Source organism: Melozone crissalis, unplaced genomic scaffold (assembly GCF_028551555.1).
Source record: "Melozone crissalis strain CALT ecotype California unplaced genomic scaffold, PUWL_Pcris_2 ptg000014l_1, whole genome shotgun sequence".
Classification (NCBI taxonomy): Eukaryota; Metazoa; Chordata; class Aves; order Passeriformes; family Passerellidae; genus Melozone; species Melozone crissalis.
Window position 1 is genome coordinate 15,953,950 of NW_026535792.1, and position 27,712 is coordinate 15,981,661.

The 27,712-nt window shown below is 41.8% G+C and overlaps 1 protein-coding gene across 1 annotated transcript in view; it reads right to left on the bottom strand.

Annotated features, from left to right (window-relative positions):
* ETFA (electron transfer flavoprotein subunit alpha) overlaps positions 1 to 26,228 on the bottom strand; it is a 30,120-nt gene extending 3,892 nt beyond the window's left edge. Inside the window, exons 1-11 of the mRNA XM_054273019.1 lie at positions 26,082 to 26,228; positions 25,389 to 25,820; positions 19,545 to 19,694; positions 17,662 to 17,743; positions 17,472 to 17,554; positions 15,921 to 16,020; positions 14,614 to 14,724; positions 13,328 to 13,429; positions 12,443 to 12,511; positions 11,375 to 11,457; positions 436 to 501 (exon numbers count right to left, since the gene is read on the bottom strand). Coding sequence (XP_054128994.1) covers positions 436 to 501; positions 11,375 to 11,457; positions 12,443 to 12,511; positions 13,328 to 13,429; positions 14,614 to 14,724; positions 15,921 to 16,020; positions 17,472 to 17,554; positions 17,662 to 17,743; positions 19,545 to 19,694; positions 25,389 to 25,820; positions 26,082 to 26,228 — 1,425 coding nt within the window. The remainder of the gene's footprint in view (positions 1 to 435; positions 502 to 11,374; positions 11,458 to 12,442; positions 12,512 to 13,327; positions 13,430 to 14,613; positions 14,725 to 15,920; positions 16,021 to 17,471; positions 17,555 to 17,661; positions 17,744 to 19,544; positions 19,695 to 25,388; positions 25,821 to 26,081) is intronic.
* Positions 26,229 to 27,712: the final 1,484 nt, after the last annotated feature.

Sequence of the window (27,712 nt, forward strand, 5' to 3'; positions counted from 1 at the left end):
AGTTAAACCTTTTAAAGTTTTACTGCCATTTTATTGCAGGTTTCCATTTGAATGGCTAAATGCAGGAATGTCAGAGACATCTTTTACTTTATGGAATAGTAAGTTCATAATTCAAATTGTGCATTGTTATGCATGAATTAATATGTCATAGTCTGGAATTAAGGCAAATGGAACTATTGTATAGAATTCAGGCATATGTGCTTTGGGTGGGGTTTTTTTAAACAAAGTCAATTAGCTGCTTCCACTGATCACTGTGGGTTGTGGTGCTAAGGTTTTGCTACTGCATGAGATGTTTAGTCACAGTAGCTTTTTTTGTCAAAGAGTGTTTTAAAGCAGCAGGAATACCAAAACCATCTAAAGCACTGATGTAAAAGCAAGGGAGTCAGCTCACTTCCCTCCTCAAAAATCTCTTCTAGTACATCCACCTTCACATACCTTGCTGTCTTTCATTCCAGCCAAGTGTTGGATTGCTCCAGATATTCCCACAGCAATGTAAAGTTCCTGGGAAGAAACAAGAGACAGACATTTTTGGTCTCCATACCACAGTCTCACTAAGTTCTCACAAACCTTAATCAAATCAATTACATGCAGCAGTTTTTACATTACAGTAGTTTCCAGCACTAAAGGCAGCTGATGGTTGGTTCCCTTCCCCACCTGGGGATGCAATGTGACTGCAAAAGGAGAATCCCAAAGGAGCACAGACAGATTAGGGGAAAACAATAAACAAAGTCTGCATCAAAAACATCCACCATGCTCAGCTAAAGGCCAGGGCAATCCATGTTCTCCACCACCCTGGAGATTCCCAGTGCAAATATTAGGGAAGAGAACCTACAGAGGGATAATGCAGCTGCCTGAAGAGCAAAGCAGGGCTCTTCAAAGCCCCTCAGACAGAATGCTCAAAGCTGAAACTGAGGTGTGAGGCCTTTGAAAGGCTCCCTTTAGAGCAGGATGAACCTTTGAGGAACCCCAGAGGGCTGGTGCCCTGTCCATGCCCACCTGCAGTTTGTGTTCCTCCCCGAGCCCTCCCAAAGCCTCCCTTCCCCACCCACTGCCCACTCCCACACAGGATGGGTACAGAAGGCACACCAGCTACATCAACAACGCTGCACTTTGGGGCTTCCACTTTTATCTCCAAAGAGCCTTACAGTCAAAAGAGATTGCAATTTATAGGTAAATAAATCTGTGTCAGCTGTTTCATTCACAGCTGAAAACTATTACCTCTCCTTGGGCTGAAAGTCATCCATTCTATCATCCACCCAAAACCAAGGGTATTTCAGGGCCCTGACAGTTCTTCCAGTCAGAGCTGGACTCTTCAGCTCACTAATATTACAGAAGAAAACTAAGGAAAGTACTTTTCACCAACTCATTCAATAACAGAAAATTAACACATAAATTTTGTTAGGGGCTCACCTACCAAAAGCAGTCAAAAGGTGGTACTTCACATGGGCTTAGAAAAGACACAGCCCCAAATAGCAACATAATTTCTTTTAAAAATACCAAGGGTATTCCTTATCTAAGAAAATATAAATCTGATTTAACTCAATAAATAATACTGGGGGGCTACAGGGAAGGTAAGAGGATCAAAACCAATCTTAGCACTGTGCAACTGAAACTGCATTAGAGTTAAGTGGCTTTCAGCATGGCAGAGCCAAGCCCAGCTGTGGGACATGCACAGAGCTACACAGGAGTGGCAAACCAAGGTGTTCACACACAGACCCACAGAGGCTTCTGCCATACAGGCCTCAGAGTCATTACAGCAGTTAAAGAAAAAAATGCTTTCTCTTGTTTCTCCAACCTCAGATTCTGCTCACCATGGTTTTTTAAATAGGAATAGATAAATGAAATGTATGAAATTCTTCTGTATTTTTATAAAAAACTCTCTAGTGTGAAAACTGAAGGGGAGGGGAAATAAAGCAGAAATAAAGTATTTCCTATCAAAAAGGCTTCCTTTGAATCATGGAATCTAGTCCATGTCCTTCCACAAAACCACACAACTGGTGAACACACTCAGGAACTCCTTGGCCTCAGCAGGCTTTTACCAAGTGGATTACTATTGGAGGCCAATCCATTTTAACCACAGCTGCAATGTAACCTAATATGTCCACATTAGAACTCATGGTAAGAATGCAATATTTTAATTATACCAAATAAAAGAACAGATGTTACAGGAGAAATTATTCTAACATCATGCTGTCTTTAATACAAGCTCTTTTTAAAGACACATTACTGTAATTTGATTTTTTTTTTAGAGCAATTCATTAAGTGCCAGTCATCCAGACTACCAGATACTCTTATCAGTCTGCTTAACATTGTGAAGTTCAATCTTTGGAAAGAATCCAGCTAACCAGGAGCCAGATGCCTATGAATATATTCTATTAAAATATCTAGGAAAGACAAGGATGTTTCATTAAAAGGACATTTGTAAATCACCAGGCTTGTCTAAAAGCACTTATTATGCATCCAGGCCATGGCCTTGCAGGTTATGTGCTCTGGGCTCCCTGGTTCAGACAAGTGGTGCTGCCAGGCAGCTCCAACCCTGACAGGAGATCACCTCTGCAATGTTTACAGAGAGAGCACACAGGACAGCAGGTTCTTAGCAACACTTCTGTGCTGTCAAAGGGACAGGACTGCTTAAATCTTGGTTTTAATCTACTCTGCAGTTCAGTAGAAGGGACCCAAAGGACCCACAATGTCTAAATGATAAAGCTTCAGGACTGTTCACTGCTGTCCTGAGGAGAATTCAGCTGGTCATTCAGAGATGACATAAAGCATTGAGAAATTCAAATCTTTATTTCTTTTCAGAGTAACAACCTTGTTGTGATGCTTTCCCTGAAATCAGTAACTTCTGTCAGGCCTTTTGCTGAGTCCTGTCATTGCTGTGTCAAAGTTCCCAGGTGAGGTAGAGAAGCAGAAAGGAGCAGGGTACCCCAGGGCAGGGTCACTTGCAGAGGGTACCCCAGGGCTCTGCCATGCTAAAAGCCCTTCACTGTAATGCAGTTTCAGCAGCACACACAGCAGGCTCTGCAAGGAGCTCCTCTGGGCAGGACACCCAGCAAGGCACAGAGCAGATGAACCCAAGGCTGGGTCACACCCCTCAGGGGCCAGATATGGCTTTACACCAACGTCAAGTTCCAGCTTTTTGGAACCCTGCAAGTTGCTCTAATTCCTGCTGCCAGGCACAGCCCCCAGTTAGAGGCACTTAGAGCAAAGTCCAGGCCATGGAGCAGCATTTCTCAACTCCCTAGAGCTGGGCACAGGCAGATTTCCACTGAAGGGCTGCTGCCAGCACTGTGCCACACGAGAACAGGCAGCAAAACAGCACACACATATTCCAGAGCAAAGGCTTCACAGCACTCTGAACACATGAAGTGCCAAAAGCAACTGAAGTCAAGGAAGTAAACATTTTGGTGGTATATGGACATGACATCAGCTTAGAAAATTGCCTTGGCTCTCAGGAACTTCATTTCACGCAGGAAATACTGTACAAACATCACAGCCATGCCACAAATATTTTTATGAAGTTGCTGGCAGACATCAGCACAGGGAAAGGACACCAGAGAAGAGAGCTGGTGGCAAGGAAGAGCAGATGGAGGGAACACGGTGCACAGGACACTGAATGCACCAAACAGGCAGGACACTGCAGAGCAGAGCACAGGGAGGCACCATGGGGAGGTACCAACACTCCAGATGTGCTGCTGGCAGGGCTCAGTACATCAGGAGATGGGAAGCACCCACGAGGCTTCTCCCAAGGGTACAGCAGCAGCACAAGGTGTCTCTGCCAGCCCAGAGGCTAAGGGGCTTTATCTGCCCTGCCACATGTCCTGCACAGTGCTGGTGCCAGGCAGGACCCTCACACAGACCTCCAAGTTTATAACCACAGACTTGCAGCACAACCACCCTAAAAAACCCCACAACTCCAACGCCCAAACTGATCCTATTTAAAGTCACGATTCCAAATCAAAAATCCACTTTCTCAGCTGCTAGTTAAAGTATTCACCTAGACTTACATTTTTCCAACAGAAATGACTCTAGTATGTCTTAGAGTGATTACATGCTAATCATTAAAATGAAAAAAAAATCCTCCTTGGCCATTCCCTAAACTCTATTTCTGCCTCAGACATACCCAATTTATTCACTGGCAGATTTCACATGCACCAATCTGCACACCTGGCCCCAAATCCATACAGCCAGTTACTTGCTGTTTGGACAAATGCACAGGAGTGCTGTATGTGGGTGACTGCAATTACCAAAATACCACTGCAGTTATTTTCCTGTGCATACAGACTCTTGCAATTATTTATAGAATAATTTGTGGCATATGATATTACTTCATGTATAGTTATGAGAATATTTAAATATGCCTTAGGCTGCCTTGGGGCAGGTAAGGGACGTTTGCTTAAGAGAACTACAAGAACAGTTTTTATTTCAACTCCAGAGCCCCTGAATGGTGCTGTGAGAGCTCACAGGGCAGCCACAGGTGCCAATAAGCTGAGGTAGCTCCTTTGCAAGCATGTTGTCAACTGCTATTGATTTTGATGACAATTTTTGAATTATGCTGAAAACCTCCAACACACACTAATTTATCATCCTACCAATAGCATGCTTTTAAACAGGCCACTTTAATAAACCCCTCTGGCATACACACTGTTTTTAAAGGCAGCTGAGGTATTTTATTTTCTTTGCAAGAGTGAAAGGACAATGAAATTAGAAAGAAATCTTTGTGATCAAAATGGCTTTGTACAAGAGATTCCTTCCAATTACAAGCTATTAGGCCAATAAAATATTTTCTGGCTTGACAGTAGTTCATGCCTGCTACACTGTACCTCACACACTTCTCCAGGACGTGCAGCTGAAGGCAGTCCATGCAGGAAGCACACATCACTAAACCAGAGCCCAACTGCAGCTTCTTTTTCACTTTAAGAACCTTTGATCAGCCAAGCTGTGTAATTACTCTTAAGCATGGCTAGGGTGTCTGCTGGAGTGCAGGGCCATACAGCATTTTTTTCCCCTCTCTCCAGGGAAAAGCACATCAATTGCTTTCAGCTAAATGCACTCACATATGAATATTTTAGTACAATTTAATGTTTCTGCACCAACCCCAAAGGAGCAGAGCATCAATTTGTGAACATAGTTTTCTTGGAGTTAAAAGCTACACTGGATAATGCAGGATGAAAGGGGTTGTCAATCCTTAGCTTTTTAGCAAGTCAGAGAAAGACAGTCTGTAAATTCAGTCCCAGCTGCATACAAACAGCTCTCTAAAGTTTGCCACCATAAAGCTACTTTTCAACAACAGAGAATTATCAGAGGAGATATTCCAAAAACAATTTCCCAAGCACAGTTGGTTTTCCCAATGCTATTCCCATCTGCCACCTACCTAAGAGCCCCAACCATTTGTACCATGCAAAGTGCACCTGCTGGGCTGTTAATAACACCCACAAACCTGATGGACAAATAACACATTCCTACAAAGCTGGAGAGAGCAGAAATGATGTACCATGCTTTTGAAGAGAGAAACTTTGCTATCTCAATATTCCCTTGTATGTGCAAATAATGAGAAAGAAATTAAGATCTTGTCAAAGAGTAGAACTTTTTTTTAAGAAAGTACAATCCAGACAAGAGGAGTGACAATTCTCATGATGCCAAGGGAACAAATTAGTTTGTTCTGTTGTTAGTAATTTTAGGTAAGGGCCAGAGAACAAAAAAAAAAAGAAAAATACTAGAATAAAATATGCCTTGTTTCACTTTCCTTATGCTTCCTCACAAGAGAGTGAAGGGAAACAGCAGATAAGCTAATCTGAACAAGCAAAGGATCCCTAAGAAAATGCTGGAAAGGAATTAACACTCAAGGACAGTTAGCATTCACTTAGTACAAAGAAATAGAAAATACAGGAATGATGTCAGTGATACTGGGCCTCTCCCTACTTGCTCCTCCCAAAGCAAGATGACTACCAAGTGCTAAAAAGCAACTCACTACAGTGAAAGGGATGCTCAGGAAAAAACTAGGGGCACAGAGTGGCTCAGAAAGGATCCCATCCTCTTCTAGAAGAGGGAGAGCAACAAGAATTCCAGCATTCTTACACAGCTTTGGTGCCTTTCCAGTGAACCAACATGTCACTCCTCAGTGTCTCACCTGAAGCTGCACCTCTCACCTGCCTCTTTTCCTCTCATTATTACTGTCAATTCCTGACAGCTGTAAACTGCCTCCCCTGTGAAGTTCCTTCCATCTCTTACAGCCAGAGAGCTCCTCTGGCATGAAGCTGGAGCAGTGAAGCCAAGCAGTGTCCTCCTGGCCACCACATCAGACCCACACTGAGCTCCCCTCTACCCTGCCCACAGGAGCTTTCTCAGTGCAGGCACTCACCTTCTGTGCATCATGCCACATTCTAGCACAAGCATTTCATCCAGTGGCAATTATTGTTACATCACATATTTCCTAACTTGGCCTTCCTGAATTTTCCACCTCAGTTTCTTGCCATCTATTAGTGTTTTGTACCCAATGTTGAAAGTAACAAGACAGCAGCAACTGAACACCTTAAAATAAAATAATAAAATTAAAAAAAGAAAGTAGTTTTGCCAGCTAGGAAATCCTACAGCAGAAACTAAAGCAGTTCTAGAGTTAGACCCTGAAAGTGCACCAATTTTAGAAGAGTGAAGATTTAAACTCTGCAGAGATTAAATTAGAAGGACACCTTTCAGGCAGCAGCTGATCCTTACAAGGGCAGAGGATAACAAAATACACACAACACTTGCCAAGAAAAGCACCCCTCAGTGTCACTGAGGTTCTGGCTGTTCTCTGGGGACAAGAAGCTGAGTGTGAGATAATCCCCGAACAAGCCCACCTTCCTTCAAAACCTGAGGGAAGAATATAATTCATTAGAATAGGCTGCAAGGGAAAGCCTAGGAAAGCATGGAACAGTTTGGGCATTCAGGGACAGCTGCAGGGGCACTGCAGGGCAGGATTCCCCACCTGCATCATGGATGCTGCACAACAAGTGTCCAGGTCCCAGCCATGCCCAGCAGCCCTGGGAATGCATTGGCACAGCCCAGCTGGCTCAGTGGCACTGCTGGACCCCATCAGGGACCTTCAGCCCCCCACTTCTCCTGGCCAGCCCCACAGAAGGCAGCAGAGGTTTAGAGCAGTTCCTTTCCTCTTCTCACAAGTCAGAGTTTATTGTTTGGTTGAATATCAGACAAACTGCACAAGTTCCTGAGAAAGATTACACACTGCTCTGCATGTTAGAAATCTTGCTAATTACACCTTGGGTAAGGAAAACTAATACTGAACTAATAAATTAAGCATTCATGTTCCATTTCCAGGTTTTAAATAACTGAAAAATCCCACTTTTTACTCCCTCCCTCCCTTTCTTCCCCACACCTGTTTTGTTCTTGTTTCTTTCTTTATGAACATGAGTGAAAGCACTGGGAAGATTTTTACTGTGGAAAGTAACACCCCTGACTATTTGAAATTTCTTATCTAAAAACAGCAGTTACTCTGAGGTAATGGTGGTAGGCTTGATTTCTGTAAGGAATTTAGTATTTTCTAGCTGGATATACTTAACTAATATTTAGTAGTAAACACTAATAGGAAGGATATTTTTATCCAAAACCAGCTAATTTTAACATTCTTACAAGTGCTTTTTCCTTAAACAGAAAATACATACAGTACTTAACCTGAGAATCAAATTTCATTTTTCTGCAGAACACCTGCATGTAAGAAATAGTGGGAAAAACTGGCTTCTAATTGTAAAAAATATGCTAAAATGGCTGTCACTGATTAAAGACACTGAATATACTAAATTGCTTTTATAATTAGGAAGAAAACATTTTATATTTTAATACATCCACTTATGTCTAAAAATTTCCTTCCATCTCATCACATAATACAAATCAGCCTTCTCTTTCATGAGACAGAATGTTCAAATAGAAGCTGCAATCACCTGAAAGCAAGAGGTTAAAAAAAAGGTACTAACAGAAACAAAAAAAATACACTGAATATTTTAACAACTGGACTAAAACTGTACAAAAGAAAAATTGCCAAAGATCCAGTCAAAACCCAACAATATGCACAAACACCAACAGGAACAAAACCTTGACGTTTAACAGTCCAAGGCTACTTTGGAAGAGCAGATGTGCTGTGTAGAAGCAGGGCTCAAACAGATACAAGGTGAAATCTGTGCTCTTTAATTAACTGCATTCTCCCATCACCTCAGTGAAATGAACTCCTTGCTCCTAGAGTGGCAGTGTTTGTGTACTGACACCTCAGCCATTTGCAAAGCTGCTGTGCCTGTGAGTTCCTGGGTTCTGTGAGGCACTGTCTGGGCTCTACTCTCAAAAACTGAAGCCAGTCACAGAATTATGAAGGAGCAATGACCAAGACCACCCTTCCTTCCCCAATGCACAGCCAAAGGCACAAGCAGCCCTCTCAGCCAGCTGTGTTATGTTCTCACCCAGGGATGAGCACAACCACCCCAGCAGGCACACAAAGAGCGGCAGAAGCACCTCCCCTCTTGCTGAGCTTGGAACTAACCCTTGTCCCTCTGCAGTCTCAAACTGACCCAGTTCCAGAGTCCTGGAAAACAATGCATTCCACTCCTCCACTGAGACTGGGCAGGCTATTAATAGAGTGCAAGAGCACACTCTGAGATACTTTCCCAGCAGAAGCTGCACAGGAGAACAAGCGTGCCTCAGACTCCAGAGCTTCTTGGATCTGAGACTCTTCCCCTGCTTAAAATCCACACACCCAGAGGGCACACAAAACTCAGCTCTCAGCTGCCTGCCCAGTGTCCAAACCTGCCTTGCAATTCCCCAGACAGAATATCAGAATATCACAAGCTCTCCCTGAACTGATACCGAGCACAGCTCACACAGGGAGAAAGCATCTTCTGAGAACTGCCAGAATAGCCAGTGTCATCCTGATCTGACCAAAAGAGCTCAGCTCTTCAAGTCATCTCTATTTTCCACTTCTAGCTGAAGTACCAAAAATATGGTGAAGTAGAATTAGGAATGTTAAATTAAGAATTTGTAGCTTTCAACTGCTTCATATTTAAGATGCCTACCCAACACAGAAAAATTAAAATCTCTAGTCAGCAACTCTGTGGGCTTAGTATCAATTCAACTTGCACTTCCATTACAATTAACATTCCATATTTTCTATATTTCTAGGCACTGAATGCTATCCTTGCTGGTATTTGAAGATCCACACTAAATATCTGAAATTTGAAAGAAGAGGCATGTAATTTCCAGTATTCAGCACAACTCACTATTTAACAAACACTTGTTAAGAAGTGAGATGAGAGAAAAATGCATCAGCCTGCAGACAAATAGAGCACCACACAAGTGTGCCAGTTCAGATCATTTATGACACCAAGTTTAACATTCATCCATTACTCCTGACTAAAGGCTATTTAACAATCCTCTAGAAGAGGACAATGACAACACAGATGTGATCCTATGATGTGGCTTTATGTTCTTACTACTCTCACATGTTGCTATGTGCCATCTGTGGCAAAACACAGCATTGTATCATCATCAAAAACCAGCCTTTTTTGTTTCAACATAATTGTTTATATGCCCTTGACTCTGGAAAGAATATCCATTGTTGAGCTTTAATACACAAACCAGAGCTGAGCTGTCTTCAAATTCATATTCTTCACCTCATTAATGGATATTTAGGTAGAGAAGAACTAAGGATAGTTAGTCCCATCTCATGCCCTTTCAAAACACACACTTAAATGACACTTAGCTTATACCCTGGTAAGCAGAGACAGTTGGGGTTGCATTTATAATCCACAGAACCTCCCAATTTCCTTACACTCGTTATCAATGCTATCAAGATTTTGGAATGACCTTAGTCTTATCAATAGGCCTACTTCTCAGATGGAGTGTTTAGTAGCATTTGGTTATCACATGGATTTACAGGTTTAAACACTAGCATGTCTGGAAATAGCTCAACTCAGGCCCACAGGGTCATCATCAGATGGCCTCTGATGAGGACTTCAAAAAAAGTAGCAAACATCCCTATCCATAACTCAAGACAGAAGAAATCAGAAGCATGGAACATCTTGTTCCATGAAAATCAAGAAAATCCAGCAGACAGAGCTGATGACAGAATCATAATTTCCTGTCTTTGATATCGAAGTATTACTCTATCCTGCTGGATTTATTACTAGAAAAATAATGGTCATGGTTTGAATTGCTTAAATTTGCAGCAATGGCAAAGGCAAAACATTTCAGGATCCTATCAAGGCTTTGAACATGCATGGCTTTTTAGTATTATTTAAATTGTTGTGATTTGGTAAATGCAGCAATTGAAATACGATGAGTTTTCTTACAAAGTTTCAGCTCACTCTTCCCTTGTGATATCATTAAGCCACTAAAAAGTAAAAAGCTGCTCCTGGGTGCCTTCTGTGCCATACACAAAGAGCTGCTCACTGAGAGACAAAACCTTTACTCCAGTAAAGGAGCTCAGGTGAGCTACCCCGACAGACCATCACATCTCATGTGGGCTCTGCCCCACCAGGTGTGCTACATTTGTACCTTCCTGTTCACAAACACTCAAATGTGCTGCATGTGTACCTTCCTGTTCACAAACACTCAAATGTGCTACATTTGTACCTTCCTATTTACAAACACTCAAATGTGCCTCATCTGGCTGCAGCTTTCCTTGCATGTCCTCAGGTCATAAAGAACAATAAAAGAAGTCTCAGACTTCTGCAGGACAGAAAGGTCCACACAGACACAAAAAGACACAGAAATCAGTTCCCTGTGATATAGGGATGAAGAAATAGCAGAAAAATATGTGCAGCATGTTATTGCCCAGTACTGAGCCACTCAGAGTACGTCCTTGGTATTCCACTCTACAGCAGCCAATCTACAGATTATTCCTCTCTTAAATTTCTTGCACTTTCACTTCTTACAAAAATTTTGCTTTGACTGTACTGCAATAATTCAGTGACAGTTACTAAAAGTTTTTTAATAATCATCACCTGAAAAAACCCAGAACACACAATTGCAAGAGATCAAGCCACGGATTGATGTACTTTTGAGTTTACATCAGTAATGACATCTCTTACCATATCAATGCCAGCTGCTAGGAAGCTAAGGAAGGTTCAGGCAGCTATGAAAGAATGAAGCATGCAAACCCCTGACAAAGCTGTGTTAGAATACATCCCATTCCCCCAAAGCAGAGGTTTCATCCAAACTTGCTTCTGTCATTTTCTAAGCACACTGTCGAGTGACAGCATCACAGTGGGCACACTGATGCTCCTGTCAGGCCTGGAATTAAGACTCAGCTCATCTCTAAGTGCTTGCTCTGAAGGAAAATGCAGGCTAGAAACTATCCCAACTCTAGGATGAGAGATATTTCCATACTTACTGGTGCTACAATTTTGCCCGTCTGTCCGACCTGCAAGTCATTAGGAACAAAGCCAGCATCAACAGCTGCACGGGAAGCTCCAACTGGTTGAAAGAAAATATTTTCAGTGTTTTCTTTTAAAATACTTGCAAGCCAAATTTATATCACCAGAAAAGCCCGTGTATTTTACTGAAGAGTCCCACACTCTAAGGGCACATATTTAAAAACTTCCCTCTTAAAAGCTCTTATGGTAATCCCTCTCTATACCACTAGCTAAAAACCTCCAAATACTAAGTGCTAATGCACTTCATAAGCAACAGGAAATCCCTACTCCCAGCACCAAAGGGCCATATATTTAAACCAAGGATTTCAATCTGGCATATTTCCATGATTTTTTTTCTTGTTGCTTTGTCAAAAGAAGATTTTCCCATAAATGCCTTCCCAAAATGTTCCTTCAAGTCCGAATGCAGCATATGTGCTATCTTGTATTGCTGTGAACCTCAAAAATCAGGCATGGTAAAGAAAAATATAGTAAACTCAGAAATGCCATATGGACATTTAGTTAGCAAAAACACCACTTTAAAAACAAGCCAATCATGTGAATGCTAAAATTAACGGAAATAAAACATTAGAGCGAATAGTTTCTCCTTCTTTCCCAGCCTTTACAGAAAAAACTTCACTGAGACATTGTATATAGTTGATTTTCTCCTGTTAATACAAAAGCACAGCAAAAGGGCAGAGCCACTCAAACTACAACAATGTGAGTGGAATTCTGTATAGAAGCACTAGAAAAGGATGTATGCAGAGAGTATCAGCTCTTCAAAATGAGCTAAGACTACTTCACTTTTTGTTTGCAAGCTTCTGTTCTGGAGATTTGAGCAGCACAGGGAATATTACAGGTTAATATTTTGCTTCATACACAGGCATTTAAGTATTATTGACAAAACTTTATCTATTACTAAACTAAGAGCATTTTAACCATTTGATAGAGACATGAAAATAAAAGACTTAAGATGAATTCTGGTTTTAATGTGACCTGTTTAAATATAATAAACAGGGTTAAAAAAATAAGGAGGAAAACAAGTTTACCTGCAGCATTCAACTGATCCGCAAGTTCATACAACAACTTAAAGTTTTCACCACTCTTCAAGCCCCTCCCTTAAAAGTTAAGAACAAAAGAAGATCAAGAAAGAAGAACATGGTGCTTTAAATTTTTTTGCCTATGTAAACTTTCTGTATGAGTATTAGCATTTGCAAAGACTCAAAGATATGGCTGCACAGGGTATTTCTGGATACATTACTAACCAGTATTTAATATTTGGAGATTTAGCTTTTTTCTTTGCCATTAATATTTCATATGTATAAACCAACACCACTCTGTCTTGTTTACTTCCTGCACACAGCACCATCAAGGTCATTCTCCAAAACCAGGGAAACAGAATTTTTTTAACTAATTTGTGCTCCCTCTGCTGGCTTCAGGAACAAAACACTGTAGTGAGATTAGTAAGAAAACATTTTAGCTGTAGGCATACAGTAAAAATCACAGTCCATCACTTGATACCTAAGGAGCAGAATACAATCAATACAGGTAATCATTTAGGTCATTAAGGTCATTACATAATAATGTTCAGACTGACTGAAATGACCAGCAGTAATTTTGATACATGATAAATTTTGATACATGAAAAACCATGATAAATTTCCATCTAAAAAACAATTCATATTGCTAAAATTTTAAAGAGGCTCATCCCATATGAAAATGTTCTTACAAAGCCTCCCAGCATATGCTAAACTCATGTATTACCTCTTTACACAATATACACGTCGGGTGCTTCCCCAGTAGCTCCCACGGAATATTTGAGAACTACATCATAATTTCTTTTTTTTTCCTAATGTATCCCATTACAGACATGATTTACCAAGAGGCCCCATTAGTGCAGTGCAGCATCAGCCAGTTTCTCTGTGATCACTCACCCCCTGACACAACCACCTTGGCACTGGTGAGCTCTGGCCGGTCGCTCTTCGTCAGCTTCTGCTCGATCCACTCCGACATCCCCACGGGCGGCGGGGGCGTCACTGCATCCACCACAGCAGCAAACCCCACAAGGAAAAGGAGAAAGCATGGGTTTGCAAGCTGAAACCTGAGCTCAAGCTTGTGTTTTCAAACTGAAATCTAAGCTCAAGCTCAATTCAGAGTTCATTCTAGAACCAATTCTGCTGTGTGCTTTTGCAGTTGCGGCTGGCACTGAGGAACGAGCCTCGTTCACCAGCTGTGTTCAGGGAACTACAGTACCAACTGCACCACAAGGAATTCTGCTGTGTTCAGGGAACTACAGTACAAACTGCAGCACAAGGAATTCTGCTCTATAAGTGCCACACACTGATACCAACCCAGCACAAGTGTGAGCCTCACTATCACAGGCAGACAAGTCAATCAGGCAACATCAGCAGTGCAACATGCTCATTCAGGAACGTTTGACTCCTGCCAACCACAGATGTTAGGAAATACAGGATGGTTCACAGGCAGGGACTAAGCCCCAAAACAAAAAGGCCCACAATGAAAAACAGCAGAGGTCACCAAAATGGAACAGGTTGCCCAGAGTAGTTGTGAAGTCTCCACCTGTGGACATTCTCAAAGCCTAACTGGACACAGTCCTGGGCAACCTGCTCCATGGGGCTGGACTAGATGATCTCTAGAGATCCCTTCCAACCTCAACTGCTTTGTCATTCTTGACTGGATTTCTCAATTATCTGAGCTACACTGGCTTCATTAAATTGTAAATTGAACTGATACAGTTAAAACTGATCTAAAACTCTGTATTCTCAAATCAATTTAAACTGCCACTAATTTAGCTTGATGATGTAATGACCTATCTCAATTGCAATATGATTAAACCAAAACTTCTATTTTTGCTCAGTCTTGTTTTGAAAACCAATCTGGCTATTTAAACAGCTGTAACTTGTCCTTCCTTAGTTTCAAGACTGCAGTGGCAGACATTTAGGCAGCGAGTGGAACAAGCACGGATTTAAGCACAGATCCTCTCCATTTCTGGTCAAAGAAAAGGAAGTAACTGTGCACATAATCTCTATCTTCTCTTATCAGACATCACTAAAAAGTGCAAGCGCCTGTGATTAAAAATATGAAGCCTACATGATGACAATCACTTTGCTTTGACAAATCCTTCTACAAAACATCACCAGGCAGTGAGCAAAACTAAGTCTATTAAACAAAACAACAGCACCCCAGAACAAATACTCACACTTTTCTACACTGGCACTGCCCCCACTCGCTGGTGCAGCCTCAAATGAAGTTCCCCGTACAGTAAACACTTTGACTGCTTCATCACACTGCACAGTGCAAATAATATTTCCTAAAAAAAGGGACATTAAAAATTTAAATATTATCAGACATATTGTGCTTTTAAAAAAACCCCAAAATTAATATCAAAACCACATTAGCAGTTGTACTGGAATATGCAACATCCAGCAAGGTACCTCCCAAAAATGCAGTTTTAGATGACTAAAACTTAGCACTTCATAAATAGAGATTAAAAATACTTTAATTGATGTTTTAGCCCCGTGTTTCTAAAGTATGAATACAAATCCTCTATTTTTAAAGGATACAAAGCATTCAAATCATCTCTTAAGAATGAGATTTTAAATTTCAGAAGGGATGAAAAAAACAACTTTGAAAATGCCATTTTTACACATAAAGAATGTCTATAATTCAAAGTAGACCTTTTATCCTGTTGCATGAATTCATCAGAACTGAAGACAATGAGGCCTCCCCCAAGTATCTGTGGGACTGTGTTTCTCTCTATAATATAATACAATACTTCAAACTGGAGGCTGCAGGGAATGCTAAAAGAAAAATTGCTGCAACATTCATAAACGTTCAGCTATTCACAAACAAAGTCATCTTGAAACTGTGAATTACTGGAAAGTAACTTTAAGTGCAGCACTAAACCACATTCCAGGACCATAACTCAAAATATAATACCCTGCTGGTACATGTGGTACAACTTTACAGTAAAATTAAGAAACACAAGCTAATGAGCTAATATCTAAAATAAAACAGTGTCAGCCAAGCATTAAAGAAACAAGACTAAAAAATAATTACAAATTAAGGTAATTAAATATTAGAAATAATTCACTCAATGTCTTCGTAATTAGAAAAAATAACCCTGTGGTATCTTAAATCAGAGCTAATGCAAGTCCTATTAAATAAAGCTGGACAATTAACCTGATGTCTTATGCTTTCCAGAACCTGATCAGAAGGGCATTAACAAACACAGCACATGGAAAGGATGGGACCAAATTCTGTTCCTTAAGGTGACAGACATGGGTCTGACATGCTTCCACAAAAGCCCTTGGAATTACCTCCTTTCTCACACAGGGAGTATCCTGTCCATCCCCAGGCTTCATTTTTTATGAATCACAGCAATTGAGATTGTAAAGGGAAAACTCCTATCATATTCCAAGGTTTTAACATTAGGGTCATGTAGAGAAATTAGCACTCCTGGATTCTTCACTGGACAAAGAGCACACAGCTTTTGTGATTACCCACCTGCATAGATAGTTCTCACAAAAGTATCTGGGGACTTAATTTCAATAATGTCAGAAACAGGGGCAACATCAAGCTTGCCAGCCACTCTGGGAATAAGATTCTAGAAATTAAGAGATAAAAAGTTAGCAAAGTAAGCTAACTAAAATGTACACAGTCAGTAAAAGAACACTGCTGACCTGATTTCATATAATGCTGTCTCTGAGACATATAGAACTACGATTTTTGAAGGGCTACTCATGTAGCCTTAGCAGCCAAATAAAACCCCATTACTGTAATAACATTAGACATTTTATGAGACTTACTGTAAGTAAACCCGTAATTCAATATCTTAAATTAGGAGACTTATTTGCTTCAAATATTCTAAAACTGAATATAAATGCCACTTACTCAGAAAATTGACAGTTATGGATTGTTGAGCTCTTGGCACTTCAAAGGAAAAAAAAATGGTGCTTTTGGAAGTTAGATGCCAGAAATTATAGGAAAAAAACCCTGCACTCTTCCCTCCAGAAAAAATAAAAATTAAATTTAATATTAAAGTACATATTCTCTTGCTCCAAAACTTACTCTAGAAAATTACTTAGCACCTTTAGGAGTGGGAAGAAGGATAAAAAGAGCAGAAATTACGAAGAAATCAATGATAAGATAATTATTTGCTTTTTGTCTGCCTCCTAATCTGGTACAAGAAAAAAAGGCCCAGGTCTGAAATCTTCACTCACATGAAGCACTCAAAAATGGCAGTGTAAGCTTTAAAGCAAAAGCCATTAACTCCTATGACACTGCAGTTAAAAAAAAAGAAAAAAAAAATTTAAAACCTAAGTCTTAACTTCTCCTAGCAAAAACACAAGCATATGGATTGCTATTGATTGGAAGTGAAAGCAGGCAGATGGAAGGCCGATGTCTGCCCGTCCTACAGCGGCACGATTTCTGAAGGATCCTTTTCTTCTAATTTACTGCACCACAATGCTGCCCAGATTCTTAGTACTGAGCCTCTCCATGTACTTATAAACACAATGAAATAAAAAGAAGTTTTGAAAAATAAAAATCGTATTTTCATTACAAACCATCCTGGCTGGAACTTAGCTCTGCGTTATTTATATATGTTTACAGACATTTTAATGCACATGACTTCTACCACAGATGCAAATCCCACTGCAAAAAAAAGTTTGCTTCCAATAGGTTTGCTCACTCTCATTTCAACATGCAAATAACAGATTTTTCATCCCAAATTGGTGTGCTTTTCCTTACAATTTTCATGCTTTCAGATCACTTAATCTGGTTTGCCTTCTTGCACATTTTGCCTTGTGTCCATAGGATTGGCTGGTTACCACAGATCATTTCTTCTACACTATTTTTTTCACATCAGATCATAAAAGAACTCAAACGTGAATCATGAAATCTAACTAATGACTTCTTAAGCAAACTAGTGTAAAATAGTTTGCAAATGCAGAAGTGTCCATGGCTGATCTCTCTCAGGCCTTTGATTCACACTCTTACATACAGCAGTGTCTGTCTCTTCTACAAAAACTTTTTGATGCTCTTTGATCTACTCACCTTCCCAAAGGCAGATGCTCCGGCACAAATGTGGGTGTAATTGAATTTTTTATGAGTTTCCACAATCAAGGGAGTCAGCTCCTCTGAAAATAAAAATACATTGCTCAGAATTTACAACCATCTTAGTTTCAATCACAAACACAAATACATCAATAAATTTCTTTTGTGAATAGGTAAGAACAACTCTCACCTGCTAGAAATCCCTTGTATACATCATGCTGAGCCACGAGAACTTTTGCAACACCCTGCACTTTGCTGAGCTCTGATGCTACCTGTGATTACAAGTAAATTATTATTAGTTTGTGTTTTAACAGGCACCACAAACATATAACAAGGGAGTCTCCACTGCTCACAGCCTACAGATTCATAAAACCAGAACCAAAAGTACATGAATTTCAAAATCAGAACAGACCTGAACAGAATAAAATGCAGGTCTTCTGATCCACAGCACAGCTCCTTATGGGATAATGAAAGCGAATTTGTGAATCAGAGAACTACGGAGCAAATCAACCTCAGGAAAAGTTGCCTGAACCTTGCCTCCTGCATGCAGGGCTCCACAGCAATCCCAGCATTTCTTACAGCAGCCAACAACAGCCACACTTGAGGATTACTGCTCAGTATTCCAACACAATCACCAAGAAACAAATTCTACTTTAAGTTCAGTCAGTATCTACCATACAAACAAATGTACAATGCTGTTACGATTTTTGTCCAAATTCTAGGAGCAGCCCTTTGTTTGCATCTGACTTTTTGCCCACTGAAGCAATGTGTATTTTCAATTTATATTTATGCATTTTTTTCGTTTGAATTGGCACAAGTGAAGTTTAAATGATAAAAGGGTTACTACAGATCAGAGAGAAGAGGACTGACAGCAAGGTCTGGAGACCACATGCATCGTTCAGGAACAGAGTAGTTTTACTGAGTTTGATGAGTATCAGTTTACTCTCAAAAATTAACAAAAGGAAATAAAGAAAAAAATCCCTAGTAGCTGCTGCAGAATATCTGTTTGAGTCACTGGCTCTTAAATAAAAATCTCTAAGCCTTCATTTTTTGTAAAATACTTTTTCCCACCATAACACAGACTCCATATATTTAGCATTAAAACAAACAAACAAAACATTCACAATCATTTTTCTCCTATGCAATGCATAGAATATGGAAAATTAAAGACACACATGTCAGGCAATTATGTCTTTTTTCTTTTTAATTTTCTTGACTTAGATAAATATTTGCTTCATGTCCACCTCAAACACCTGAATAGCTACTAAGGTTTCTCCACCTATTTGTGAATAAGCTGCTCTAAGTACGCCTTCTTCATGAGATACTACATGTTGCTTTCAAAATAACAGTGCATAAACAGTATGTAAATATTAGGCATAGCTTTTTGTGCTTCTACTGCTCACACAACACCAAGTCATGCTGGAATAAAAGTGCCACTAATGTACTAACTATATTGTCTCTAGAATTGGCACATCAAAATTACACTAAAAATGCACAGCTAATGTACAAGGAACTTTTTACATACGTGAGCTGTGTGATGAAGTCAAGAAGCTCTAATTTCAGAATTTCAGGTTGCAAACACTTTGTGCACAACAATTTCAGGTTGCAAACACTCTGCACATCACTAGTTGTGCAGAGAGTGTTTGCAACCTGAAATTCTGAAATTAGCAACTTGCTCAAAAGCCCAATTTATCACTGTTGTTTCACTTCTGCTGCTTTCCATTTAAACAAGCAAAAGCATTTTTCCAAATTCTTAGCACTGCAATGTTTGTCATTTAAACTTTACAGAGATATATCTTGTTTTAAAAGTTAATTGTCCTTTAGTCCCATAAAAATTTGCTTGCTCAAGCATGTAACACCCATTATTGATACTGTTCCCTGTGAAATGAAATCTATACCCATATTTTCTCTTTAGAAGAGAAGCAGTTCCAAGTGCAGGACTTTTCTGGCAGATTAGCAACTCCTGGCATGTTTTCTCCTGACTACAGATTATTTTTCAGGCTGCCCGAGATGCTGCCAAGTGTTGTTTCACTGCATTCTTTATTTCATTGCTATGAAAATAGCATTTCCTACCTTGTCACAGCTGGTACCAGCCACCAGGCAGGACACCTCCCCTCCCAGGCTCTTTGCTGCAGTGATGGTGTTGAGGGTGATGCCTGAGAGGGACTCATTGTTGTGCTCTGCCACCACCAAGGTGCTCTTCGACCTCCGCAGCACCAACGCCTGCAAAGGGAGAAACTTGCATTGAAATAAAACCAGTGGGAAACTTGGCATTGAAATAAAAACCTGCTCCTCTGGGCTGCACAGAAATCCATCACTTATACGAGTCGTAAAACACTGCTAGGCTCATTCTAGATAATTTTTATTAAGTAAAGAGAATCCATAGGGTGATACAAAAAGGAAAAGACAAATCTGCTTGGCTTCAGCTTGTCTGTAACATGCTGTGCTTAAACTGAACTCCATGGGAAAATACTGAACAAAATTAAGAAAAACATTTTAACACATTACATTCAAGCTCAGCTGATCAACTTAACCAAGTGCCTTAAAGAGGGAGGATTAGACAAGGAAATAAACAGTTGCAAATAAATATTTACTTGGTTTTCTAGGGTGGTTCTCTGGCAGTGTTTTATTATAAGTTTTAAACAAAATCCAGCTACAGAACCCACTTTTATATTTAGAGGTAAAATTTTATGCAGCGGTTGAATGAAAATTAAGCAGCAGCAGCTGACAGCCTGAAAACACACTAGGAGAAATCTTTACAGGCATCAGGTTCACTTTTCCCTCTTTTCCTTCAAAACATTTGAGCACTTAGTCTACCACCACAATTTAATGGTCCTTAACAACTTTGACCAATTCACCAGAAATACACAAACTTGAGCTTCTAAAGCAAAAATCAAAGAAACAAAAAAAGGCAAAAAACTGTCATAAAACTAAACCAAAATATTCTAAATTCTGGGATCTTCCTCTCTCATATTGAGGTATATGCGTGAAAAGCGTTATTCCTCCAAGACTAATACTAGAGAAGGGAAAAGATTTTGGACAGGAACAGGAAAATTGTCCCTCAAGTGTTTGTTTACCCTACATAAAGCCCAACTGAAGACTTAAGCAATGATCAGTGTAGGATGGGACACATGCAAAACCAAGTAAATTCATCAATATAACCAAGGAACAAACACAAACACAACGCTTAAGCCGCACAGCCAAACATTACTTTTTAAAATTTACATTCCAACCCCATCTCCCCTCACGCCAAACACTCACTTGCCTGCAACTTCAAATATAAAAAGCTTCAGAAAATATGAGAGGCTAAAATTTGCATCTGGACTTCAACCCCACAAAGCCTCCCAACATACTGAATTTCAAACACAGAAAGCAAATCCCAAGAACTTCCCTGAAGGTAATCACAGTGCACAAATAAAAAAATACCAAGATAAGTTTTTGCAGAACCTGGATCATAATTTGTCCTTTTGATTAAAACAATAAGGATTCTTGTAGAAGTGCTCTGCATTTAATCTCTTATGCTTAAGGTTAAGCATAATGCTTATGGCTTGCTGTCATTAAATATTCTAAGCTCCTTTGAAACCAATTGCCAGTAACAAAATATTTACTGCCACTATAGATCAGATGCTGTATTTTTGATTATGTTTCACACATCATCTGCAATAAAAGTTATGAAATTTTAGTCACCATTTGAAGAATAAATCCATGCCTTTGTGGCAAAAAGCCCACTCTCCAATGATTTACAGTTGTGCCATGGGGTAAAATGGAGCACACTCCTGGAAAATCCTCAAGTTTTCAAATTTCCAAATGGAGACAAATGCATTTTGATCACACATTTACTTCTGCCTATATTATCATTTTTTCCCTAATAAGCACTGCATCAGCACCATCATTCTGTCAAACCATTCTAGAATAAACTGAGAAATAATTGTTTTTTAACCAAAAATAATATGAGCAATAGAAGTTGCTTGAGCAGGCTATTACAGCATTTATCAGTATTATTTCTAAACCAATATTTTGGTTATTTTGGTCTAAAACAAATTTTATATTTGTAGGAATATACACAATATGCACACCAGAAGGTCACTTCATGGATGACACTTCTGAACATAAAGACAAGACCAGATTCAAAATAAATTTAAAGTCACATTATATATTATGGGTAAAAATCCAGATGACAAATGAGATTTCTATGCGAGTCTGAATTTTACATACTAGGACACATTAAATAATTTTCTCTATAAACAAAACCAAACCAAACTGACTTTTGTTCGTTATAATAAAGAAGTAAAACCAGAGGGTAATTCATCCAGTCATATGGTCCTGAAAACGAAGAAGCTGCAATGAGTCAGTGATAGGACAAGTGGGTATTTTGATGAAGTTACTGCACGTGTGGGAGAACAGCCCATCACTTCACTGACATCACTGCTGCTCTTGGGCAGGATGCCTACCTAGGAGGCCTAAATAAAATAGGAAGGTAGAGAATAAACCAGCTGGTAGCAAGGAAAGAAAGCACAACAAATAAGACACGCAGATCAATCAAACTGTTGAAAACAATGCCTTAAGAAGGAGCAGCACTCAGTGCTTGTGCCACGGAAGGTTCCTGGTGAAAACCAAGCTCTGGAAAATTAGACTACCCACAGAAATCACCTCCACATAAACATCCCACCAACCTGGGCACCTGAGTAGCTTCTGCAGCATGACAGCAGGTAATGACACCCCAGCAACAGGGAGGTAGAACTGGGAAGTTTCTTTTCCTCAGGTTTAGGTACAAATCACAAAAATCACAGCTACACAATCACACAAATCACAGCTACACACCTTATGTTTCCTCTACAGCAGAAACATGTACACCTCCTCTCTGGTGGAAACTCTGGACAGTGACTCAGTTTATAACAAAACTAACATTTGTGAATGAAAACCACCCAGAATTTCCAACTTCCCCTTCCCTCCCCAATATTTATTGTAGAGCCAACATGGCCTCTGACTTCCAGATGTTTAAAAGTTGCTAAGATTAACTCAGATGTGCAGTATTGATCAATTAAACCACTTGCAAAATAGCCACAGATTCACTGCACTGACTGTCTCAAGTTTCCCCAAAGCACTGTGTTGTTCCCCACTGAGGAATCCATCAACATTTCCCAACCAGAGCACAAAAAACTCCAAGTACAATATGTGGATTTCTAGACTGCAGACAAAATACCAGATATTGGTCACTGCTACTGTCACAGTGGAACATCAGCAATGTGGGCACACCCAGCACAGGTGCACAGGTGAAGCCAACAGCACACGCATCCAGGACCCACTGAATGGGCACAGGGGATCTGCTCTCCACACAAAGCCACTGCAAACTGAGCATCTCTTGGTCTGCCAGCACACACACAGATCACCTGAACAGCACACATGCCCAGCACCTCTTACACACAGATTTGCTGCTTGTATGCTAAAAAAACAGCTGCATCAAGAGCTGGAAAACCCAGAGGGAGGTGTGGTAAATCTGTGCTTGCTGCTTGGTGAGGTGGGTGTGCAGCAGCCGTGGCCTCTGCTGGCAGCCTGCTCCCAGGACACTCATTAACACCACCGGGATTGGGAAAGCAGCTCCAACTGAAACATGTGGCAGGCACAGAAACACAAGATGAGTCAGCTAAAAAGTTGTTCCAAGGAATGCCAGAGATGCAGCAGGTGAATTCTACATGGACCCATGATCCAAATATGCATCAATAAGAAACAGGGTGCTAGAAACTTCACGTGGGAAAATGAAGGTAGTTTCTCTTTAGGAGAGCCACCGGAAGTTACAAGAACAAAACCAAAACAGACATTCACAAGGCAGAGCACCAAACAACCGGACCTAAAAGGTATCTCTAGAGCTGATTTTCTTAGCTGTAAAAGCAAACTGGCCAGAACCTAAGATTTTAAAACTGCTTATCAGGAATTGTGGATCCCATGAAGAACCATTAACACAGAGCAAACTTCCCAAGAAAGAACTCCAGAAACTAGGAACTGGGGCATTACTAAAGATAAAGGCCACATTCCTAAACCACAAAGCAATGCCTAATTCTATTAAAACACTATCTTGTAGCTGTAAAACTTTAACTAAATAAATCTGGAAAACTCAGAGAGAGAAGGAAACTCAAGCATATACTTACACAACCTGAGGTCTAAAAGACAGCTCTATAACTCCAGGAAACACTAAAGGCATCTGAATTAAAAAGGAGCTATAACTGCAGCAAAGAACAACGATAAAAAAATAAAACCACTTTGCAAAAAGGATTTGGCAATCATAATAAAGATTTAATATTACAAAGGGATTGAAGCTGCAAGAGAAAGATGAAATACACAATAAACTTTTCCAAATACACCCCTTGCAAACCAACAATAAAAATCAACAAAGCTATTTTGAAATACAACACTGCGTTTCAACACAGGGAAGTCCCTAAATCGCTTATTCCCACCTCTACACCATGTTTTTGTGCACTTGCAGTCTCATTGCTCCTCAGTACTCCTATCTTTAAGTTGCACAGAAATTCAACTTTCCTTCCTGCTCATACTTCACAGGTTTCTCTCATCTTTTTCTTTAGACTACACTCACCATTGAGCTGAGTCAGCAGGGCTAAACTCTGCACTTTAGAAAAGTAAACAAAAACAATCTGTGAGTTTGTTTCACTTCTGTCACAGACTACATTGTTACACACACACTAAAGATGCACACGACGTTTTACTGGCTTTATTCTATAAAGTTAGAAGTTTAGATGTGTATGGCTGAAAACCAAGCAGCTGAACTCACACGTCCAGGCCACAGAACTGAACTGTGCAGTGAGCATGTGAGTAAAGTACTATTTACACAGCAGTACCATACGATTCAGAGATCATTGAGACCTTTGCTCTACAAAGCCTGCAGCCTAACAACTGAAACATGCCCGTGATTACAACAGTAAGAATTTTCTGATTAATTCAATCATGTCTGACCTCTCTACCTTTGCTCTTCTTTTGAGAGATTTTTATCACCTGACATCACTTAATATATGCATAACTACTATTTTAGAGCTGTACTGAAGTGTAGTACGTGTAAAAGCCTTGAAGAGCTCAAAAAGAGACTTGCAAGACTTAAAGTTGTTTACAAGGACTATTTACACACAGTTCTAGTGGAGGGGCTATCTCCTAGTGCACAGTGAGAGACTGAACAGATATTCGGGGACATCTCATCAATCATCTACCCCAATTAACCTTGAGTTCACCTCAACCTTGGTAACACAGCCACGATGACACACCAAGCAGCAAATGGCCTTCAACAGCCCAGCACTCCTCCCAGCGGAGCAATATGAAGGTCAAACCGGAGAAGCAACAGGTGCTTTGCATTAGCTTCATCCACAAGTTGTGATCATTAAGGCAATCACATTTCTGCACAGGTGTGACTGAAAACGGTGGATTAACTGCAATACTGCAGAAAGCCCCTCATTGAGCCACTAATATTCTTCTAGTATTCTTAAGAGTTTACAGTAACAAACTTTAGAAGTCTTGTCCACCTGTTGCTCAGCTTGTGCTGCTCAAGGGTGGATGAGAGCGAGCACTGCCAGAAGTTCAGGTTTTCCCCGACACCTACGTTAGCTTTCCACACGGGACAGCAATTCGCATCTCCTGCCTGCCGGGACCGCTGGAAGGCCTTGTGGAACACCCTGTGTCCACTCGGAAACTTTATTTTTAACAGACGGAGTGGGAGGGGAGTCCAGCCGAGAAGTCCGAGCCCGGAGCGCTCGCCTCTCAGAGACCCCCTCGACCACCGCTGCCGGGCGGGAGGAGCTCGGCCCGCGCCCCGCCCCGCGCCCCCTTCGCCCCACAGGGCAGGGCCCGCCCGGCCGGGGCGGCGGGAAGGGCCCGCCCGGTGCTCGGTGCGCGGCCCGGGGCTCGCCCCGCACTCACCGCCCGCCGCAGCCGCTGCGCCGCCACCGCCCGCAACATGGTTCCGCCGGCCCGCACGGCGCCGCTCTCGCGAGAGCCGCGCCGGCCCCGCCCCGCCGCCCCATTGGACCGAGCGCCGGGCCAATGCGCGGCAGCGGCGGCGCGGGCGGAACGGAGCGGAGAGCGCGGAGCCGAGCGCGCTGAGCCCCGCACGGCCCGCACCGCCCGGCTGTCCTGTCCTGTCCTGTCCTGTCCTGTCCTCCCCCCGCTCCGGCACGGTCCGCTGACACCCGTACTGCCGACTGCGTTCCCTCGCACTAATGGCTGTGTCCCCAGCACCGCCCGCTGTCCCCCCGCACAGCCGGCTGGCCCCTGCACCGCTCCCCGGTACAGCCGGCTCTGTCCCGCGGCGCGGCTGGCTGTATCCGCCCACCCCGCACGGTCCCGGCCGTACTGGAGGGCAAGAGCGGAGTTGCCGCTGCCCTAGGGGGGCCGTCCCGCTCCCGCCGAGCGCCTCGAGGGGAGCGGAGCCCTTCCAGCCCAAACTGACCTGGTACCAGCGCCGGCCTCCCCCGGCCGCCTTTGCGCGGATCCCCCGCACGATTTCCGCAAAGGGTTACAGCCTTGAAAGAGAAGAAAACATCAGAGAGCAGAGTTATGCCTTCAAATGCCGGTGCTCCTTGCCAGATCCTATCCTAAGCCAATGAAATGTGCCTTGCGAAGAGAAAGAAGTCTTAATTTACGGCTGCGGAGCCAACAGCAGCCAGGAGACTCCGGCCCCGCCTGTGGCTGCCCGTGCGTTGCCAGATCCCCCGGCCGCGCTCCCCGCACCGCGGGCACAGTAAAGGCAGGACGGATCATGTAGGGACGGAGTGCGGGGCACGCTCGAAAGGCCGGATGTCACCGTGCTTCCCAAATGTCGCGCCCCACCAGCTGTCCAAACCACACCTAAACTTCAAAGACCAGTCAGGTACCATGAGCCCCGGATGGCATCTTCTCACCACGACAGATTTCTGGCTGCCTCACCCACACCCCTGTGCTTGGCCCCAAGCAGCATTAGGCAATAGCTCATGAGCTCTGAATAATTTATAGATCTATTTTATTATTATTCTGATTTCCCAGAACCAAGGCAAGACATCTTGTGCCTGCCCCTTACATGGCAGCAGGGCGCTCCAGGGACCAGACTGAGAGTTGCTGTTTTTCCATACATCTGTACTTTTTTCTGGGTGGTAAGGAGAAGGATTTAAAAATCAATGAAGCAAAATGTTACAGACCAAATTCACTGTGCTGTGTGCTATGGCTCTCTGAAAACCTGATGTCCTGGAGAAGCTGGCAGGAGCTGCCACACTGGAGCAAGTGGTCCTGCCAGCCCAGGAGCTCCAAGCATACATGGATTTGGGATGGTCCAGGATGGAATTCCCATCCCAGAAATCACAAGATAGTGGGCCACTAATGCAGTTTCTTCCTTCCCATCCTGAAGTGGTTTAGAGTGTAAAAAAACCCCAAACATCCCCCCTGCCCCCAGCAATTATGGCCATTGGATTGTTCCTCCAAGAATCAGCAGTGATCTTCAGCACGTCAGTGATTCGTTCTGCATTGCTGGGCCGCTGCATAAGAAGGCAAAAGGCAGACAGATCAAAAAGGCTCTTCGACTTTGCCACAGTCTTGGCACAGGATCACCTTTTAAATTTATTCTGCCATGTGATTTTCACATCAGATGCCAAAAAGTGCTGCTTTACAGCAAATGCTAACCAGGTCCAGCAACTCAAGCATCTAAATGGACCATTTACTTCGTCTCAAATGTCTCTAGAACAGAAGAAAAGCAGCTGTCCTGCATATTACAGCTCCCTGGCCCCAGAGCAGAACCTTAACTCCTCAAGCCCCAAAGGAGGGCTGTGAAGGGAAGAGCTAAAGGAGGTGGCAAACCTCCTTCAGGGCCTGTGCCTGATTATATGGATTAAAGTAGCTCCAGGGCTGCTCTGACTTCTGCCTGGTCTGGCTCCACCCTTCAGCCCCCAGAAAAGGAAGAAAACAAAATGAGGGTTTGGAGCTGCCTGTGCAACGTCTGGTCTGTGCAAATGACCAAGTGAAAAAAATAAATTGTTTATATGAGGATGAGGGGTGGATGGTTTTGCAGAAGCCACAGTACCCTGGGAGGGGTTTAAAAAGAAGATTAATATTTGCTGTGGCTCTTTATCACCAGTTTGAATAATGGTTAAGGTGCAGTGTAACTCTTCAGAGATGTGGAGTTTTATAGAAATCCCTTCCTATACCCTAGGTAATCCAACAAATGCAACAGCAAAGGCACAATAAGAACATCCTAGGCATCCTTAATTTGCCCATTA